At 43.3% G+C, this 18,610-nt stretch overlaps 1 protein-coding gene across 4 annotated transcripts; it reads left to right on the top strand.

The window, feature by feature from the left end:
* Positions 1 to 1,731: 1,731 nt before the first annotated feature.
* klhl26 (kelch-like family member 26) lies at positions 1,732 to 14,413 on the top strand. Of its 4 annotated transcripts, none has more exons than XM_015365629.2 (4): positions 1,732 to 1,920; positions 3,004 to 3,071; positions 6,593 to 6,775; positions 7,424 to 14,413. In XM_015365629.2, exons 1-4 carry the CDS (start codon positions 1,780 to 1,782, stop codon positions 9,003 to 9,005), a joined length of 1,974 nt encoding a protein of 657 aa, XP_015221115.2. In that variant the 5' UTR covers positions 1,732 to 1,779; the 3' UTR covers positions 9,006 to 14,413. The 4 variants fall into 4 exon arrangements, with proteins under 4 accessions (XP_015221115.2, XP_015221114.2, XP_069041982.1 ...); XM_015365628.2 differs by having other exon boundaries at positions 3,001 to 3,071; XM_069185881.1 differs by lacking the exons at positions 1,732 to 1,920; positions 3,004 to 3,071 and adding an exon at positions 3,862 to 4,244.
* Positions 14,414 to 18,610: the final 4,197 nt, after the last annotated feature.

Genomic DNA, 18,610 nt, shown 5'->3' with positions numbered 1-18,610 from the left:
ACAGCACTCCAGGTTCAGAATTGAATCCAGGGCCCCAACGTTGCGAGGCAGCAATACTGACTACTATGCCTCCATATTTGCTTGGGGGGGGGGGGCAAGGACACAAGGCAGGGTACACCCTGGATGGGACACTAGTCCAACACAGGGCAGAGGCTCATTATGTTTATTATTATTTCAAAGACAGCTAAGGCAATTTACATGGATTATAGCAAGAAAAATGCAACACATTCTAAGCCAAATCACGTAAGTGGAATAATTAAAGGGTTCAGCAGTTTTGAAAATGCAGTGTGGGGGTTTACGTAAAACAGGCAGCAGTCCGATACATGGACAGAAACACAAACGCAACAGGGCAGCAGCTGTGGTAGAATGGAGCAGCAGAAAACCGAAACAAGGTGGATGCAAATGGCAGGAACAACAGAAGACTGTTAACGTGCTTTATTCTTCATTCTGATCTCTGACCAGCTGATGTTGTGGTTTCACTAAACAAATAATCGCTGGTGAAATTGTGAGATTGCTGAGAAGAGTCACTGGAGATCAGCATGTGTTGTATCCATTACGACAGGCTCCAAGGAAACTGAGTAAAGAAATAAAACAAGAATCATTCCTGGTCTCAGCCGCCCTAAGAATCCCTTGCTTTCATACAGTGCCTTTCATCCCAGAGAATACCAAAGCACTTTATATCCCACTTTATCCCCCACTAAACTGGTGTATGCAACTGGGGCAGCAGACGCAGCACCACTACACAACAGATCAGGTGGAGAACGAGCACTCCATTGTTAAAGTGAGAGAGAACTTCAAGATGGCCAGAGACTGCAAGCATAGACTTGAACTGAGCCAGGACACTGGTGTGAACACCATGCTAACAAAGTCAGGATCTCAGTTTAACGTTGCATCTGAAGGGCATCACCTCCTACAGCACTGTGTCCCCTGTCAACACACCGGTGCAGAGGAAAGAGTGCCACCTGCTGGTATTGGTAGTGGTTTTCTTGGGAGATTTCCCATTTCAGTACTGGCATGATGATAATACTACTGCCGCATTTTGAAGGGCACGGGGCAGGGTACACATATGGTGTCACACAAGTTAGTGGATTAATGCAGGTGAAAATCAGCTGAGTCTCCTAAGTAATGCTCATCAGCCATGGATACGAAACTTGGGGGGAAAAAAGATGTCGATTCTTGTAAAGTTGCTGACTCCCACAAACTGCAAAAGACATCTGCGGAAAAGGGGAAGGAAGACACAAATCTAAGGTGCAAGCCTAGACAGAAAATCTTAGGATTATACAGTATTGAAGAGCTCATCGTGCGAATCAGCCAATAAGTGGATGAGCTTACAGTAATTGTTTAAAGTTAATCAGTTCCTTGGAAGACCAGTACTCTGGCTAAATGCTGGATGTGTCAATAATTAGTAGGGAAAAAAAGAAAAAGTTTAACAAAGTACAATAGAGTCTGAAGCCATATGAATCTAAGGTCAGGCATTATTACTAACAATGCACTGGCTTCAGAACATTATCTTAAATGTTTCCTATTTGTTCATTTCTTACTCATTCTGCATTTGCTGCATTTTGTGCTCTTTTATTTTCCCATCTTCTCTGCCCAGTTTCCAATAAAGTTGTACTGATGTGTCAGCCGAACTGACCATTTTCCAGCTGTGACAATCTGGACAGTATGACATCATTATGACATCATAATGAATACAAGACCACAGAGATGGAGGCAGCAAGAAGGAGAAAATTGGGACCCATCTGCTGGGCTCCCCCACCGTGAGTTGGGAATTTTCCCATGACCGATAACCGCTTCAGTTTGCTCGGTGTACTGAGGTGTGTTGCTTTGCAGGGCAGTGTTTTACCTGGTCTGGGCCGGATGAGCAAAGATAACTGGGTGAAACTGGGAACCCCGAAGGATGTCTGGATCAAACAGCTGGTGAGACACAGGTTTCTATATTGTACACTATATTGAGATACAGTACACTGGCACAAAAGGGGCACAGTTCAGTGCACAAATGTTAATTCAGCTGGTACTTTATAGTGAAAAGCTGTGCAGCTCCTGTTTGAAAAGTGCCATTACAATAATCCTTTCTGTAACTAGAATAAATAACCTCTTTACAATGACAACTTGGGGAGTACTCATTTACACAGAATGCGAGCGGCCGGTGACGCAGGGGTCAGCATGGCTGCCTCACAGCGCCGGGGCCCTGGGTTCAATCCTGGACCTGGGTGCTGTCTGTGTGGAGTTTGCATGTTCTCCCTGGGTTTGCCCGGGTTCTCTCCGGGTGCCCCAGCTTCCTCCCACCCTCCAAAGACATACTGGTTAGTAAATGGACTTCTGGGAAAACTGGCCCTGTCGTGAGTGTGTGTGTGTGTGTGTCCTGTGAGGGATTGGGGTCCTGGCCAGGGAGTATCCTCTGAAGCTTGTACCTCCAGGTCAGGCTCCGGCCCCCCGTGATGCTGTATTAGATAAAGCAGTTAGAAAACAGACAGGATTTCACAACTGCCCTAAGACTGAACTGCATCAACCCTGGAATCAAACATTTTACCTGCACTGAAATGCAAAAGCATTTTCCTGGATTGATTATCTGGCCTGGGGAAGACAAACCTCTGTACAAGCATGAGCTGGGAAATGAGAAGAGAGAACCGATTGTGCGCACTAGTTACACCTGAGCTGAAGAGGGCTGCTGAATTCGAGAGAAAGCTTAGACTTGGACCCGTGTGCGGTAGATGTTACAGATGCCTGTGACATATGATACCCTTGATTTCTCTGGTAGATTCGGTTTTCCACAGTCGAGAGTCTATGTATAACAGTCGTATAGCTGTGTAGCTAAAATCTATTTTTCACATATACAGTATTCCAATCTGGCATTCTGGCAAGAACAGGCGACGTTGCTCTTTTCAACCCAAATGAAGGCCCCTGCCCAGGTCCCTGTATAATATTGGTGTTGCTGGCTTTGGCACAGTGTGAAGTAAAACACTGTGTTCTTTGATTTTTTCTCCCCTGTTTGCCCAGCAGGGCCTGCAGAGATACAGTTTCATCGCTACCCGTCACAGGTCAAGGTGGGAAGTCAAAGGAGATCTGTGGTAAGAGAATGAAGAAGAGTCATTATAGGCCAAGTGACCAATACACTGTAGAAATAAACATACCGTTATTGGGAAGGCAAGCAAGATTTGTTTTTTCCCCTCGTAAGAGATGATAACCTTTCTTCCTCTCTTAAACCTGGTTTGTACAGTTTAGTCAGTCTGGTGGGACATCAGGCTGAGGATTGAGTGGCACCAGCAAGACCAGAGGCTGGTTTTGTGAGATGTCAGAAACTCAGCAAGGCTGGGCCTGGTCAGTACTGGGATGGGAGACCTGAGGAAAACCAGGTTGCTGCTACAAGTACTGTGGGTGGACCAGTAGGGGGCACTGTTCCCTCCAAACCAATATCCCACTATCGTGACCATATGGACTGAGTGCTGTTAGATGAGCTGCCTATTCAATGGCACTGTTAGTAAGTGGGTTTCCTTCCTCCTTTGTCCTTACCAGCTTTGGTAAGGCATCTTACGAAATACAAGTTTGGGAAAAAAAAAAGACGAATTGCTATACACTCGACTTTTTGCACAGCACAGCACGGGGGGTTTGTTAACTTCCTTAACGTGATTCTAAAAAAAAAAAAAGTATTTCAACGCTGCCCGTTTCCCCAAACCTTTATGCTCTTTCTAAAGCAATACATCTCTTAACACGTTTTACAACGTTTACGTATTTTCAAACGCGGTAACATAATATTCCCTTACAAAACGCGCAATGTGGTGCATTATAATCACGCATTACGGGGATGCACAGGTGTCCACACAGTGCCGTACATTATTACGAATTACATTATTTACATTATTAATACTTATTTTAATGCGCGGAAGAAAGTCATAAAAGCAACTCTAACGCATAGTTGGATGCTTTTGGATATAGCCCCCTGCTCAATTCCCTTTTTTTTTCCTGAACCGCATCTAGCAAGCAACTCCCCCCGGCGCTACCGCGACGTGTTCGTCTCACCCCGTTTTAATACCGGGCTGTCCGCGACGTGACGGCAGCAGGGTTCACGGTGGAGACGTGTAACTTAGCGTGTGGGTTAGCCAGGTGACTGCACCGAAAGCAGAGCGCCGGCCGCACTCGCGATGAGCGCCGGCGCTGTGGTGGCCGTGTCCGCCCGTGTGTGTGCGAGGGAAGATGGCGGAGTCGGGCGGTGGGGAGTTCGTCCCGGACAGCCCGCAGAGCAGGTGAGGATGAGCCGGGCTGGGGGGTAGGGGGAACAGACGGCGAACGAGTCCGCACCCCGGCGGTTTATCTGCGGGGCAAGAGCCGCCGACTCACAGTTATCAAAATATCTGTCCGCCACAGAGAGAGAAAGAGAGAGAGAGGGGAGGAGGGCGGTTTGCAAAAACGAGCCAAAAAACTGAAAGTTTGGCACCCGCTTGCTTCAGGAGGGCATCGCGGTGAGTGTGGCAGGAAACACCGGGGACTGCTCCTCTAGCTAGGCCTTTGCGGGGAAGCGGAGTGCATGTTCTTCATTGACGTAAATGTTGTGGGTTTTTTTCAAATTAATTTCTCTGTTAGTGGTGGCATCCCCCCCTCCTCCACGATTGGGAGGTGTCACAGGCCAGGACGCCCTGCAATTCCGATGCTTGTTTATAGCATCCGTGTGCCAATAAAGTACTTGCTAACGGTTGCTATGCATTAAGTAACGCTGCAACGAATTATTTCAGAAAAGCATTTTAATAAACCCAAAGTAAGATCATTTCCAAATAACGTAGTGTCGGATTTCTCCAGAATCAGAGGGAACGCGACAGTGCGATGTTTATATGACAAATAGATAAGGGTGCTGTGTAAACTGTGACTGGATTTTGTTAGTTTACTTTCACCAGAAAATCTAGTTAACACCTACCTTTTTATAACGTTTTAAAAGGGTATTGCGCTCGGACGTATATATTTCACATATTTCACGCTACAGAGCATAGTTAGTCACGTTTTGAGCCACTTTAATTACTACCGAAAACAAGCATCCTGTAATAAAAAATACTGTAGTCGTAATTATTATTTTTTTCTTTAAATGTTACAGCATGTCAGTTACGGCATGTTATGCAGGGTATAACAGTAGGTGATTGGGATTAAAGATGTCATCTTGCTACAGATAGTTTCTGTACGCCGTGCATGTGTTACAAGTCGCTCACTCAGAAGTGAAACCTCAGATGTCAAGTTGCTTTCGGACGCTGATACTCCTCCCCCTGCCGGATCGCTGTCCTTGGTTTACGTGAGAACGCTTTGAACTTCACTGTTTCCAATATCGAAACAAAACAGCCCACTGTTCCCGGAAAAACGCGTGGACGAGGCGGAAGCGGGTTTGAATGAAACCGCAGAAACTTCATTTTATTTCCCCTCCTTGCACTAGGCCGGGTACCTACAGCGTACAGGAAACCCCCGGTGCAACGCTTCGGATGCAACGGACAGGATCTGCTCAAGGAAAAGCAAATCTGTAAAAGGCGGAAATACGACCTTTCCCCGCGATAACGATCAGCTGCACAAATAAAACAAATACAATACAAGGTTGAAATAAATCAACAGCATGGCGCCCTGTATAGTGGTCAGTTAGGATGGATGTTTTGTATGCTTCCTTTACGAGTTATACGGTATATTTACGACGCATGAAATGAAGGGTGTGTATATTTATGATAAAAAGCACAGGAGCAATTATCGTTGTGTTGATTGCAATTGTTAAAAAAGTCAAAAGACCTAGTATGCATATATAGTGTACGTATAGTTTTCTATATAATAGTGTTTTGGGGTTTAAAAACGTCGTTCGTTCTTTAACATTTACATTTCTGCAGTAACAGACCCCTTCCTCCCTGTTGGTCCTCCCACTGGGTTTATTGTAGTTTTATGATGAGAAAGTGTTTTTTTTTTCCTGAAACACTTTCAGTGGGACATTTCTCCAAGGAAGCACGTATTTCCAACGCCACAGTGATGCTCCTTTGTCTCTACCTTTTCACTTTTAACAGTCTTTTGTTTCTGCTCATTGACGTTTTCCCATTGGAATTAGATAAAGGTTGTTAAACCTGTCAAGGATGAGAAAGTTTACACTGGACATTTTGCTCACAATGCGCCGCATCAGTCTAGATGTATTCAGAATTTAACTGAAAGCTGGCCGGTGCTCTTGAACTTAGGATGCGACTTTTTCAGACCTTCGCTCGTGCCAGCTCAGTTTCTCAGGTAGTCCAGTGGAGCTCCCGAGCATTTTAAGTCAATTTTTCAAACAGGGAGATGTCAAACTGGCCTTGCCCTTCCTGGTATGCAGTTAAGCCACACTGGCTGATATTGCACGGTTTTAGAACACGTGCAGACTCTTCCTCCCTTGGTGGTTTTACTTTTTGAATCGTGTGGATTGCACGCCTTAAAGAACGGAGAGCGTGTGTGCGGAATACTAACAGGGCATCACCGCTGCCAGCGGAGACGATGAATTATTAAAAGGTACGGGGAAGGGGAGGATGTGCTGTGCCAGAAAGATGACGATAATGACGACGATGATGATGATGCAGGGATGTGTGTGTGGGGGGGGGTTTGTCTCTTGCAGCATGGCTAACAAGAACAGCACTCTGCGGTGCACCTTCTCAGCCCCCAGCCACAGCGCCACCCTCCTGCAGGGGCTCTCTGCCCTGCGCGCCCAGGGCCAGCTGCTGGATGTGGTGCTGGCCATCAACGAGGAGCGCTTCCAGGTCCACAGGGCTGTCCTCGCCTCCTGCAGCGACTACTTCAGGTGCCTGTACCTTCGGGGTCCTTTGTTAGAATCTCTGGGGGGCAGCCGTGAGATTGGGGAAAATCTGAATCAAATAAAACCTGGTTTGTAAAACTGAGTTGGCAGGTGGATTGCCAGAGAGAGTGCGTTCTTAGTCTGTCTCATTTTAAACTGCTGCAATAAAAGACCTTTCCATTGTTAATGATTTAACAGCTCAGTCATTTCGGATCGCTGAGCGTGGTGTACGTGCATTGTGTTCAGGTCTATTGTCCTGCACATTAAAGGGAGACTAAAGAAAGTGTCCATGCGGCAGAACAAAAAAAGTGCTCAGGAATTTACCTTTTTGTGTCCATAGGAGACTCTCAAGTGAGCTGTACTTTGCTGGAAAATCAGCCTTGTTTTTTGGGTTCATCGCGTTCCTGCATAGATTCCCTTCAAAGATTAAGATTCAAAGAAATGTATTAAAGTACAATTTTAAGCTTACTTCTCATTCGAAGTTTTGTGAAGGATGGAGAAATCATATTTTAAGAAGTGTGACAATGTAGGGCAGAAAACCTGAAAGATGAATGGGGTCCCTAGGGGTCTGACCACGACTTCTCAAGAGCTCCACGATTCTTGCCTTTTGCAGCGTGAGTGCTGATTGCTCGTGTTCTCGATCCTGCCCTGCAGGGCCATGTTCACGGGTGGGATGCGGGAGGCCACCCAGGATACGATTGAGCTGAAGGGCGTCTCGGCGAGAGGGCTGAAGCACATCATCGACTTCGCCTACAGCGCTGAGGTCACGCTGGACCTCGACTGCATCCAGGACGTGCTGGGGGCGGCGGTCTTCCTTCAGATGGTGCCCGTGGTGGAGCTGTGCGAGGAATTCCTGAAATCTGCCATGAGCGTGGAGACGTGTCTGAACATCGGGCAGATGGCCACCACCTTCAGCCTGTCCTCTCTGAAGGAGTCGGTGGACGCCTTCACTTTCCGCCACTTCCTGCAGATCGCAGAGGAGGAGGACTTCCTGCACATCCCCCTGGAGCGCCTCGTCTTCTTCCTGCAGAGCAACAAGCTGAGGAACTGCAGCGAGATCAACCTCTTCCACGCCGCCATCCGCTGGCTGCAGCACGACGAGTCCCGGCGCGCCGGGGCCAGCCAGGTGCTGTGCCACATCCGGTTCCCCCTCATGAAGTCCTCGGAGCTGGTGGACAGTGTCCAGACGGTGGACATCATGGTGGAGGACGTGCTGTGCAGACAGTACCTGCTGGAGGCCTTCAATTACCAGATCCTACCATTCCGGCAGCACGAGATGCAGTCGCCCCGGACGATAATCAGGTCAGATGTGGTGTCGCTCATAACATTCGGGGGCACGCCCTACACGGACAACGACAGGACAGTGAGCAGCAAGGTCTACTACCTCCCAGATATTAGTGCCCGCCAGTTCAAAGAGCTGACAGAAATGGAGACGGGCTGCAGCCACTCCTGCGTTTCGGTCCTGGACAACTTTGTCTACGTGGTGGGAGGCCAGCACCTGCAGTACCGCAGTGGGGAGGGCGCAGTGGATGTATGCTTCCGCTACGACCCACACCTCAGCCAGTGGCTGCGGATTCAGCCCCTGCAGGAGAGCAGGATCCAGTTCCAGCTGAACGTGCTGCAGGGGCAGCTGTACGCCACAGGGGGGAGGAACCGATCGGGGAGCCTGTCCTCCGTGGAATGCTACTGCCCCAAAAAGAACGAGTGGACCTATGTGGACTCGCTGAAACGGAGGATATGGGGGCACGCCGGGTCGTCCTGCGCAGGCAAGCTGTACATATCTGGGGGGTACGGTGTTTCGGTCGAGGACAAAAAGACCCTTCACTGCTATGACCCAGCATCGGACCAGTGGGAGTTCAAGTCCCCAATGAATGAACCAAGAGTGCTGCACGCGATGGTCAGCGCCAACGGGCGCATGTACGCTCTCGGAGGCCGGATGGACCACGTCGATCGCTGTTTTGATGTTTTGGCTGTGGAATACTACGTTCCGGAGGCTGACCAGTGGACTACGGTGAGCCCCATGCGTGCAGGGCAGTCGGAAGCTGGGTGCTGCTTACTGGACAAGAAGATCTACATTGTAGGGGGCTACAACTGGCACTTAAATAACGTCACAAGCATTGTCCAAGTGTATAACACGGAGACGGACGAATGGGAACGGGATTTGCACTTCCCTGAATCTTTCGCGGGAATAGCCTGTGTACCAGTCATACTTCCACAAACAACAGCTCAGCGGTAACCGTTCCCTGGAGCGCATCTATCCCATGATGGTAGCGTGAACGTTCTGGGAACATTGCAATAAAGACCAAATCTTCTCCACTTCAAATAATCCTGCTGGTTTCTAAAAACAGAACCAGAACCTAAGCAATTTTGGTATTTTTTTCTTAACATCTTTAAATCTGTTTTTCAAGAAAACTGAACAACATGTCAGAGTGCTGAGTTTCTCCCTCCAGATTTAAGAGCATTTCACACTGTACAGCAGGGTGTCCTTTCAGGTTTATTGACTAATTATGTAATAATGTACTAATTCGTTAATTATTTTGTGTGATAATTAATTGAACGTGTCCATTTTGGTAAGAAAGTAAGCTTAATTACAAGACGTAAGCGGCCAAGTGTTTATGCTGGTCATAAAAATTTAACACCATGCAAGCTGTTTTTGCAGCTTAGCTTTCTGGAATCTGCAGCTTTGCTCTTTGAACAAAATGAAATTATATGTGAGATATGATTTGACGATAAATGATAGCCTCAACCTTTTTAAAATGTGCATGACTATCTTACCAGTTTGGTTCTGGTTGAATGAATTGTATCTTATCTGGTGAGATTCAAACATACCCTTGCCCTTAACAGTTCTGATCCGAAGATGAAATCAGAAAGATTTTTATTTTCCACTCCTGTATCTGTCTTTGTTCTTGCCTTTTCTTTTTCTGTCACCAGTTTTACTTTTCATTGCTGCAGATCTACTGCGTGGGCATCAGCTCCAGCATATTCTAAATGTGGCAGAAGGAGATCTTCAGACCACCCTTTAAGAAAGGAACATGAAATAGAATAAAGTATTCTTCTGCAGTGTAGTGCCTGGAGGTAATGGAGCCACCTAATTATTCTGCAGGAGACACTACAATGGATGAAGGCATGGGTTGATAAAACTGGAAAACCCAAATGATTATACCCACAGAGATAAAGCAGTTTCTATGCTCTTGCTCTGTTACAAAGTAAGGCACTTATTTGGAACTAAAGCCTCTCGTCTTTCACACAGGAACGGATATCTTGCGCGAAGGCGCAGGAGGCAGCTGGGGCTGGAGTCTCTTGAGTACTTGAGATTGGTGGAAATTTCCGAGTTTGTTAGCCTGTCACTTGCAGAACCGAAGTCTGCCGTGGTACATGAAAGAATCTCGGCTTCTGTATTAGAAGGATCATGCATTTTGAGTTATTGCCATCCCTATGGGATATAAAAAACAACTTTTTTTTCCTGTGAGGCGTCACGGTTTATTTGCCAAGCACAAACTTGTCCTTGAGATTGGTCTGTCTGGGATGATGGTGTAATGGTTAGCAAAGCTAACACACATGTCACCAATTATTCTGATGTCCTCCCATCTTCCAAAGACATACAGACTAGGATGCACTAAATAGATGTGTGACTGAAACAGAACCAAATGCACATGATTTTTTCCCCTTTCTTGCACCATATTCGCTAAGCACATAAACTAATGAAAATGGAAAGATGTATGTACAGTAGGTGATTGATGGCATGTGAAATTCTAGGAGGTTTGTATGTGTTTTATCCACAATACCACAAGTTAGAGTGAAATTAAAGCAGTTGAATCCTGCTGTACCAAGCATCGATTAAATTGTTTTTATTCAGGCAAGATCAGCTGTCACCTAAGCCTACAGTTTGCTGGGGTTATGGTTTTAAAGTACTGATCCAGGAAGACCTGATTGTAAAGAAATTTTCAGCCTGTCAGTATGTGCAGTGTCTTAGTGGTTTGGACTGGTATCTCTGTGATTTCCAAACTGGGAGAGAGTATTGTATTTTCTGTGTATTTTGCATGTTAAGACCTGGAATGTATGTTTTATCAGTTTAATCCTGCTTCTACTTGATATTCTTCCAAAGGGAAAAGAGGGATTGATTATCCCATTTTATCTGGGATGTTTTCTTTGGGTTATTTGCTATTGGGCCAGATTTATTATGTTGGGTTTTTTTAATTTGTAACTAAATAAATCAGTTCTAAATGTTTTCACCAAGGTGAACAGAAAATCTTAATTTAATTTTATGGGTTTTTATGGGTTTTAAGTTACTTGAAATTACAATCAACCAATTGTGATTTTTTTTTTTTATTTGGACTGGCATTTTTTATTTCTGTACAAATTCCTTTTTAAATCTGGCCCTGGTCTTTCATTTGCATGATTTGCAACTACCTGAGGAATGTATTATGATAGTCTAATCATGTTATTTACACCAGATTGTGTGTTATTCTTTGCAGATTGATAAAGCTACAAACTAAGTTGTTTTTTTAAGTGTTATAAGCTAACTGTTCTGAAACCTAGTCGTTGCCCTTGTATATACTAAACGTTTTTGTAAACGTTTTTTGTCACCACATGGCTACAATCTCCTGACGTCAAGGGAGTAGGACATGAAAGGCAGTCTGAATGTGGTGGTTTGATAATCTTCAGCTCTTTGACTGTGATGGGTAGATGGTGTTGGAAATGGGATATTTCATATCTAAAGTTGGAAGTGGTTTGGGCTCTAGAATCGGAACTAGAAGGCTGTGAGTGTCCCTACAGCAGACGCTGCTGTAGCACTCCTGAGTACAGTCCTTCAGTCCTGCTGCTCAAGTCCGCTGTGAAGCCTGTAATGGAGTAGCAGGTGGTCTTGACGCCTTCAGTCCTCTGGGATCAGATCGAGGCTTTTGAGTCTCTGTGCTCGAGAACGGGCTTAAATGTGTACAGTACAGCTTCTCTAACAATTGTATGTTTTTTCAAGCGGATGTTCGACAATCATAAAGGATTGTTTCTCTTTTGGTAGAAAGTACTGTAAACCTGCTCTATGATTTTTCACCCTTAATAAGCTCATGTAGGATGGTGCTATTTCAATCACCTTTCCAAAACTACACCTGAACACCTCTCTAAAACACACTTTTGCATGCACTGAAAGGAGCACAGTCTTTAGTTTAGAGATAATCTGGGGTCCTCCTCAGTACAAAGGTGTGCATGCTTTCTGTCTTGTAACTTGTGACAAAAGCAGCATTCCTTTCCCTGGAGCAATAACCAGCTGCTGCTGTCATTTGTAATTACAATTATGCAACACATGATGAGACCCTTATCTGAAATACAGGATGCAGATCCGTGTTACAAATCCCAGAGGTGGAGCAATTTGGAATACACCTCTGTAATACAGATAAAATAGAAGTAATGCTGAATTACACTGATTGCCAAATGACTGGATGTGGAAATTTTGGTCTCTCCTTTTGAGTGACTTTTGCCATGTTGCAGTCTTTCCTGTGCAATTGCAAAACAAACTTTGGCATCATTTAAGGACTGCATATTAATTGGGTGTTAATTTTACAGTTGTGACATGTTGTCTGCCTTCATACTACCCTTTAATCTTCAGTTGTGTTAACCATCTTGAGAGACAGCAGTGGCTTAGAAGGGTGGAAGGCTGAAGGGGGAAGAGATTTAACATTGCAACCTCCTTGTGATGGGGGAAGTGATTTAGTGCTGCACCAGCCTCATGATTCTAGCATTCTGGTGGCATGGGGGTAGGTCAGGAAAAAATACACATTCAGCTCTTCAATGCTTTTCTGTAAGGCTTCAGCAGCTAAATTGAAACGTTAGGCGGAATGCCTCTTCATGCCAAGTCATTTTACTTCCCTCAGAAACCCAGTTTGACAAACTGAACAGCAGATGTTAAAACCATCTTTTAAAGTAGCTTTTTGACCTTTAAAAATACAAAGCTATTACATTTTTTGATGATTTATAGATTGCATATTTGTCCATCCTTCAACTAGTTCTGCTGAAGATATAGGATTGCTTCTGCAAAAGTGGTCCAGTAAACCCACAAATTTAATTCCTGGTTCAATGGCAAGACTTACATTAATTAATGTCATGTATAAGCCAAGCTCTCGTGTTCATGGGAACGCTGTGAACTCTCGAAGGTTGTTAATGAATGGACTTTGGATGTAAAACCACCATCTGTCTGCATTTATCTGTGGCCAAAGACTGAAACAGCCTTGGAACATTGGTCTGCTCTGCCTACTGTCATTGATCAGCTCGCAGTAGAAGTGGAGTGATTGGCATCCCTCTTCCAGCACTCTAGTGCTTGAGCTCTCAGCACTTTTCTCATCGGGTTAAAACAGTCAGAACTTTGTAAACTTTTTTATGAATAGAAAATACTGATCTTTTGTCATACAAAAACAACCAATTACTATTTGTCACAGTATTTAACATAGAATGTACTTCTTTCACAGCCAGCTTTTAGATTGAGTGGGCTTCTGTCCATCTTGTTCCATTGTGTATTGAATTGTTTTAATCCATGTTCTCAGTACGAAGCTCTTGTGTGTGCAGTTGTTTAATTTTTTTTCTCCCAAGATAAAACTGTATGGCTTGCTGGCAAGTATTGTACAATGTTATTGTCAGTTGCTTTGGGTTTGAAATTGCAAATCTATTCTGTTTCAGTTTTACAATTCAATTTTGAATTGAGAGATTTAAAACTGGAGGTTATAAATGAGATCAATTGGTCTGATCCTTCTGTGCAGTCCTGTGTCAGATTTTTATGAAGTCCTGTATTTGCAATCTGCTCTGTTTGCGTCAAAAGAAGCCTGGAATGTGACTAATAATATCAGTCACTTGACAATAACTTTTAAAGCCTTGAACAAGGTCAGGGTAAAAATAGCAGTTGTATAAATTTAAATCATGTTTGCAGTACGGGACCTAGCAAATCAATTTGCATATTACAGGAATTTTAAACTTAAAACTGGGCCACTGTCTTTTTTTTCTCTAAATGGAGAAATTAGGAGCATTATAATCATACGTCATCCCTGGAACAAATCCATGTGCTTCAGTGTATTTATCTGGATCAGACAGAAAGGACGATATATATGAAGGGAATGTTGGCTGTTGGTTCTATTAGTAGTACTCTGAAGGACGGGTAGATTTCAGAAAGATTTCTGAGGATAGCAAAATTATCTTAACAATACTTAGTATGTCTAAAACTAAATGTGTTTTTGTTAGCAGTTTTATGGAATATAAATATGTTCTGAGTTAGATGTAGTGATTGTTTTCAGTTGCAGGTAATTTCTGAAGCTTTGGACTACTTGTGCAGATGACCCCTTTTTCGGGATATATGAACAAATTTGTATCCCATGTTTTCCTGTCTCTACAAAACAGTTCCGGTGTTTGAAGTGTGGTGCCTGAGTTAGTTTCTGCCTTCACTAACTGCACAAAGCCCCCTCAAAAAACACATTGTCTTTTGGTTTTCTGTTCTTTGTATTTGATACACGTGCTTTGTGGATGTCGCAATTTGGGAATGCTTTTCTGTGTTTCTATTATAGTAGCTTTTGTCTTATTTATTAAATAAAGATCAGGTGGTTTAGATTTTTTTTCCTTCTGTAATAATCATCTTAATAAAATGGTACACCTTTTTTGTTTTTGTGATCAGTGGTCCAAGGTAGTTTTTTTATTCTGAACCTTTTGTGTAAGTGCTACTGCAAGGTTTACACAAGGTTGTGCTTTCAAGCTCTAGTCCTCGGTGGCTTGAAGACTTTTCTTCTAATGAGCCCAATTACATTATTGAACTAATTATTTCATTAATTTTATCCCTTCCCCCCCACCCATTTTAATGCAGTTGATTTAGAAACACGCTACATGGCCCTCTGGGTTGAGACCTTTTGGAAACTAAGTGTAATTAAGCTACTATGAGTTCTAATTAAATCAGAAAAGCACAGTATAAGTGTAAGGATATAATTTTATTTTATTCTTATTATTATTGAATGCCACAAAGTCAACACAACACAAACGTATTTATAACTATATTATCATTGTTATTCGTGATCCAGGGATCAGCTTGCACGAGGCTTATCCCATTTTGACTTCCTGAAGTAATTGTAAGTCCTCTGGTCGCGGACGACAGGTTAGGGTCCAGGAAGGCTTTCCCTGAGTGCACCAGCTGCCCTCACAGCTCCCTAGGAGCAGGCGGAGAAGACTGAAACTGGGTTCAGGTGGGCGCCCTTGCCGCACCGTCGGGGGCTCGAACCCGGGACTCCCGCGTCACTCAGCAGGGACCCAGCCCGGTGAGCTAAAGAGAGATCTCTCTACAGCCCAGTAGCTGTGGTCCTGCTATCACAGGGAAGGGCAGCGACGTCACCTGCTCTGTTAACCCAGCTCTTACACAGTACCTGTTGGCCGTAAGCGTTATAATATCTTCTAAATTCTGTTTAAACCACTTAAATTAAACGAGTAATAGATAATAAAATGCAGTGAATTACTTATGTTCATGACGATGATTATATTATCATCTTTTAGGAACGTTTAGCTCATAATGCATACCAATGTGAAGTGATTCAAGCCATTCTTTTGCTCACAGACGTGAACCATGAAAGTATCCCAAATTGCTATTTGATACCCTCGTTGAGTTAGTTCAGCATACAAATGGCCGTTGTTCCAGATTCTTAGCTGCGAGAATCACATTGTGATAAGACCGGTTTTCCGATTCTTCCGTTCCTCTACCTGAAGTTTTGTTGAACCAGTGGAGCTCAGAAGAGTACTGGGGCTCCCTCTAGTGGCAAGCCTCAGTCACACCTTTTTCCCACTGTAATGACAGGTGATCGCTGCCAGTAGGTACTGTATCGACTCACCAAAGAAGTTCCCACCGCCTCTTGCTTTCTCACATTCCTGCTGCTCAGCTTCTGCCTGACAGCACTAGATAATTACCTTTCAGCTGGTCCCAGCAGCGATTGCACAAGGTCAGCCATTCATTATGCAGTCTAAAGATGGTATGATTAATATTCTCAAGAGGATAATACAGTGCCTTGCAGAAGTATCCAGACCCTTGCACAGTTGTCACATTTAGTTACTTTACAGCTTGCAGTCATGATATGTAGAATCCATATTTGTTACATGCACCACCTACTCCACAAAAAGCAAAAAACAGACAAAAAGAGATTAAGAGGAAACACAAATTTGGAAAATACAATTGCATACTGTACGTATTTTTGCTGTGGCACATCTACATTTATCTACAAAATTAGATTAGTGCAATAAGTTGTGTGGCCACTCTGTGCAATGATAGTGGTTGGCTTGATTTCAGAACAAATATACCTGTCTCTGAAAGGTCTTTCACTCAGGTAGAAACTTTCCCGCAAAGATTCAAACACGAAAACCATGGCGCTTTCAGAACAGCTGAGCGATAAAGTTATATAAAGATACAGTTCAGGAGAAAGGTAACATTTCAAAGAGCCTTGATATCTCGTTGAGCACGGTGAAGGTGGCCGTTAAGGAGTGGAAAGCACACAGACGCAGCCTGAAGGAAGAGGTGAGAGATACAGAGCTCAGTGGCTGAGATGGGAGAAAACGTCCGTGGGTCATCAGTGTTCTGATCACTCCAAAAAAGCGTGTGTATAGGTCTGAAAACAAATGTAAGATTTCAAACGTGGCAAAATGTTTGCCAAAATAAAATGGAAACTTTTTGATCTAATTGCAAAAGAATGTTCTTGACCGGCACAGTCAAAGGCCTGACTTGAACCCTACTGCTTTTACAAAGCAATGTTTCACTAGAGCTTCACGATGTGTGCAATGGGCTGTGAGCCAAGAATTCAGCTATAGCAAACTCTTCTGAGTGCGGCTGCAACATCCATGCAGCACCCTTGGCACTAAATAGCATTTCTCATTTAAAAAAGAATAAAATGCTTTACTGGTGTTCCTTGGTCACTTGCTGTGAGACAGATGGCAACATGGTCACATGTGATGTCAAAAAGGAAAACTTATTTACATTATTCTCCTTTTATCCCAGTACTGGCCATTGCCAGAAAACGTGCATGCTGCAGTACATGAAATTTACTTTGGTGCTTTTTTTTTGCAAAGAAAAATACAGAAATGTAGTTATATTACTTATAAATCTTATGCAATATTCATTTAAATAGTCTCTTTTGACCATTTGTTTGAGAGTTTTTTAAAGTGATTAATATTTTATGTTTAATAGAGGTGATCTTGCATCTGTTAGGTATGAATCTTCCTGTTGTCACTAATTATTGATTAGCTTAAAGATAAATATTCTAGGAAAAAAGACACCTAACTAAGGGAACTAAGGGAGGAAATATATAACTAAAGCACTGAATGGAATCCTTTGTGACTTTCTAGAAAATAGTACATTATAAATCATTCTCTGTAGAATTCAAAATAATCTTCTTTGAAAAATCCTTTCCAGGGGACTTCTTAAATAAACAGAGTGATAGCATTTGCTCATCTAACTATAAACTCATATCAACAGGCAAACGTTTTTGATATATGCAGCACATTATAAAAGTAGGCAAGGCAGCTGATGGTATCACCAAAAATAAAAGATTCTACAGCTGATATTATTAAATAATACATGAGTGCAAAAAGCGTAACATTGGATCACAAAAAAAAGACATGTGGGGTGAAAACTGAAATGAATAAAGAGAGATTTAGTGCATTGGTCTTTTACTTGCAGGGTAATCTGCACATGAGTTAGTTATGACCTTGTTTTCAACTCTTGGGCTCGAGAGATCAGACCTGCTTTTCAATTATGCAAGAGAACAATCTGCGCTTTCCAAATTTTCATGTCATTCCATCTTAAACAAAATGGCATTTATAGGACAAAACGTCAGATTAGGAAACATGCGGTACATAATGTAAATAAAAATGGACAGAAAAAGAAATTAAATCTAGTAATAAATATAAATTACATTCATAGCTTAGGAAGTTGAGAGTTTGCTTAAAAGTGTTCTTGGTGCAAGACAAATAGATTGCAATGAAAACAGAAACCTTTCTCCCCTAGTAGAACCCCAACCCTGTCACATGTGTTTTCAAAATGATCTTCCACAAACTGTGCAGGTGCCTTGATGTCCCAGTCCTGGGTGTACTAGGGATTTCCATGTTCTGCCTTGTTCATGTGTTTCCTTTGTTCCTACAGTATGTGCTTAATGATTTCATGCAGGTGTTATCCCTACATGAAGAGTGGAAGTGAGTCATCTTTGTTCATGATCCTAACCCCACAGGAGGTTAATGTGCAAGATGTCTGTCCATCATTCTAGAGTAGACCACTATTCCATTAAAGTACTGTAGCATCTGAAAAATCTTACACACAGCCAGTAAATGTGTGTGCACAAGCCAAGGGGAGAAAGAGTTTTGGTTTATCATTCCCAGAACTGCTTTATCCAATTCAACTCTTCGAACTCTTTGAACATGTTATTCATGCTGAAGGAGTTACAGTACGTAGCTTTGCAAGGAAGATCCTAAGATGAGTAAAACAATGGAGCCTTATACAGGAAGACATGTCAGCCAATAACAAGATGGTGTCACTCCTTTCTTTAGATTAAAGTCTGCTGTTGCTTTCAGGGGCTGATTCTTTCCTAGAGAATCCGTTTTGCTTTTTTCAGGGAAAGTTGGCTTTTGCACATGTCACCCTGGAAGAGTGGCTTCCACCTCAACCACTCCTGTTCTTCCCTGTGAGAATGAAATCTTCTGTGTGCTGGTAAGGTCATCTGCAGCAGTTGAGTGTATTTATTAGAGCTGAAGAGGACATTAATAGAAGCCAGCATTCATGAGGCTTGCCAGACAGGGAGACGTGATTATTCTGCACTTTTTCCTTTTCAAGCGCTGGACAAAGACAGG

Source organism: Lepisosteus oculatus, chromosome 29 (genome assembly GCF_040954835.1).
Source record: "Lepisosteus oculatus isolate fLepOcu1 chromosome 29, fLepOcu1.hap2, whole genome shotgun sequence".
In the NCBI taxonomy this organism is placed as follows: domain Eukaryota; kingdom Metazoa; phylum Chordata; class Actinopteri; order Semionotiformes; family Lepisosteidae; genus Lepisosteus; species Lepisosteus oculatus.
Note: the sequence above shows the minus strand (reverse complement) of the source record. Positions and strands in the feature narration are given on the sequence as shown.